We start from the raw sequence: 3,057 nt of genomic DNA, 5'->3' as shown, positions 1-3,057 counted from the left end.
AAACTTCTTTGCAGGGCGGGTGAGGAGCCTTGGCCCAGGCTGCCCAGCGAGGCTGTGGAGTCTCCTACTGCAGAGAGATCCCAGCCTGCCTGGACGCCAAACTGCGGGGCACCCCCTGCTCTGGGGACCTGCTCTAGCAGGGGCTGGACGGGGTGATGCCCAGAGGTCCCTGCCAGCCCGGGATTCTGTGATGACTGGATGCAGCATACGGACAAATCAACGCCCAGCACAGCAGGCAGAGGCGCTTCTCCCAGGCATCGCACGCACGACCGTTGCCACGTTCTGTTGCCGCAGGGAAGAGAGCAGCAGAGGGACACAGAGGGTCGCGTCATTAAGCACTCACCTCTCCAGCTTCTTCTCAATAATGGGCACATCTAATCCCATCGCTTGCTTCGTGATCCTCAGCATTTCTGCGATGCACTGGAGAGTGTCTGAAATCCAAGTAGCAGCCTGTCAGACCCTCAAAAAACCCCTTAAAATCCCATATTCCAACATCTACACAGAAACAGGTCCGATTTTAACAGAACTGAGTTTGTTTGGGTTTGGTGGTTGTTTTTTCCCCTTTCACCCTACAAGTTGCAACTCTAAGCTTGTTTTGTAAATTTTAAATCAATGAACAGACTCTCCTTAAACACTAACACTGGCTGTAAGTGAATCTCTGTCATGATGCATTGACTGTGAGAGGAAGAGAAGCAGTTTTATTTATTCTAATCTTTGTTGACAAAAACCAGCGCTCCAGGTAGAAGTGATATTTTTCCCTTCTTCGTGTTCATTTAGTTTAGTTCAGCAAGTTCTAGACACTGAATCCACTACATCAATCAATTTCTTCCCTCTTTAGGAGCCAGTTTTAAGTCCATTTTACCAGCTTCTGGAGCAGTAAAGAGCTGGACGCAGAACCGTCTCAGTTCTAGGGAACGCTGCCCTGAAGCCATATCTGGAAGCTCCTTTTCTCTGCATTAACTCAGTACCGTTCCGGCGTTCACACGGGAAGCCACACACAGGGGCTTTGTGTTGGCTTCCCACCCCACAAAACTGGATTATATGAAAATTTGTCCTTCAGCAGAAGTTACTCCGGGAGCAACAGAAAAGAGTGTTTCCTAGAGAAACACCGGCATACCGAGCGCACTTGTACGCACAAAACTTGGACAGGGTAAACAAACCTTTCCCGTCTTCATCTGGGCTGCGTACCACGGCTCTCAGCGTGTGGAAATAGCCACTCGCCTCTCTGGATCTGTAGTGCAGCCTCATGCAGGAGAACTTGGGTTTGCCAAAGAGAGTAGGCTCAGGCCCTGAGAAATAACCCAGGAGGTTAGGAACCTTTAACCAGACCCTGGAGAGATGCTGCAGAGACCCAGCCCACACATGCCCAGGTGTCGACAGTCTCTTTCAGCGTGAAAAGCTCCACGTTTTCTTTTGAGCAGGCTGGACTTTTAAAGGAAAGGCTTTCCTAACTGAGCATGAGTTACTGACAGAAAGCAGACGGACTCTCTGCGTGTGTCTGTTGTAATCCAGCCTCACTGCCCACTGCAAATCACCCTTGCAAACAGAAGGGGGAAATCCCACAGCCATTATCCCCGCGATTTAGGGTAGGCTCCTGCGAGGACTGAAGGCAGAGCTAACGTATTTTTACCGAGTGCCAGCAATGGTTCAGGATTTAGACCAAGTGCTTCAGCTCTTCAGTGCACTGCCCCATGCCTGTATCCCTGCACAGGGGGGTGTCTCTGGGGTTTGTGAAGGCTTTGGTCTAGTTGCTTCAACTACAGTCAGGATATATTATGGATCTCCCCAGTACACGAGTGAGAGAGACCCTGAGGGGTGAACACACTGGGGGCCACAAAAGTTTCCCTCCCCTCTCTCCAGCAGGACACTTTTCATCAGAGATATCGCATCATTAATTCTTCCAGGGGAAGATTAATCAAATTGTTACTGCCATCCAATAAAGAATGAATTTTGTTTTGATGAACCCATGTTTGGTTTAAGAGTTTGAAAGAAGAAAGATGTTGGAACCCCACCAGTGATCCCAGTTTCCATTTCAAGCAGGATCAAGAGCCAGGACTGTGAGAGAGCACAGACTCAGCCACGGCACCCACTGTCAGCAAGAAAGCGCGTTTCCAGCTGTGGTGGAGTGCACAGGATGTGTGAAATACGCTGAGGCTTTGCTGCTCCCCTGTGTTTGTAGGACACTGATGAGAGCTCAGGCTGTTGTTGAGAGCATTCAAGGAAGATCTACGGTGACTACACTCTTACCTATTTCTATTTTCTCCAGCGCTTCAAGACTTAACCTTTGGTACTGATTCACCTTGTCGACTTCATCATCATAACTAGGGGGGGATAAAAAAAAAAAAAAAAACACAACAGAATGTAATGCTTCCTACTCTTCTAAACCAAGGCTACTAGAAATAAACCGCATGTAGTAAGAGAAAGTGTAACTTACTAGGCCACATAGTAGGCAGAGTTAGAAAGTAACAGCAGAACATCCACGTCCTTATGAGTGGCATCAATGAGACTAAGGAAGGGGAAGAAGAAGAATGAACACACGGTAGGTGAGGCTGGAACCCAACCCCAGTGTATTTTGGGGACACTCTTCTACAGCTGAAGGCACGTTGCAACACGAGGTTTCAGTTATGGGATGCTGCTACCTCTTTGCAGCCACTGAAACAACAAGTTAGGTGAGACTTCACAAGCCAAGACACCAAGTGTCACTGGACTTACCAAACAATGGGTGGATCCACCTCAGCAATGCTTTAACCCTGCGGGTACCCAACAGCTCAGCCGGGTCAGCAGCAGGTCCCAACACACACAGAGAACCTGCAAGCTGTTAAGAGTGCTAACGGAGAAACAGAAAACCACTTCACACTCGGCTAAGGAGAGGAGCGTGTGTTTGGAGTCGCTACCACAGCATCCTGCTTGGCTGCTCTTAGACGCGGAAGTTTAAACTGCAGAAGACCTAACCTCTACCTTTCTTTTACAAGTCAGTGAACTCTGAACTTGATAAGGAGACTTAGCAGTGAAGCCAGAGTTTACACTCGCTGCTTCCCTGAAGAGGAATCTAGGCCT

The 3,057-nt window shown here is 48.7% G+C and overlaps 1 protein-coding gene across 1 annotated transcript in view; it reads right to left on the bottom strand.

Moving 5' to 3' along the window:
- The window catches only part of INPP5F (inositol polyphosphate-5-phosphatase F), a 25,669-nt gene that overhangs the window by 2,498 nt on the left and 20,114 nt on the right, over positions 1–3,057 (bottom strand). The window contains exons 16-19 of the mRNA XM_010144959.1: positions 2,435–2,506; positions 2,248–2,321; positions 1,161–1,289; positions 344–431 (exon numbers count right to left, since the gene is read on the bottom strand). Of these exons, the coding sequence (XP_010143261.1) occupies positions 344–431; positions 1,161–1,289; positions 2,248–2,321; positions 2,435–2,506 (363 nt within the window). The remainder of the gene's footprint in view (positions 1–343; positions 432–1,160; positions 1,290–2,247; positions 2,322–2,434; positions 2,507–3,057) is intronic.

This window comes from Buceros rhinoceros, unplaced genomic scaffold (genome assembly GCF_000710305.1).
Source record: "Buceros rhinoceros silvestris isolate BGI_N320 unplaced genomic scaffold, ASM71030v1 scaffold11361, whole genome shotgun sequence".
Classification (NCBI taxonomy): Eukaryota; Metazoa; Chordata; class Aves; order Bucerotiformes; family Bucerotidae; genus Buceros; species Buceros rhinoceros.
This window is presented reverse-complemented; position numbering and strand designations above follow the sequence as displayed.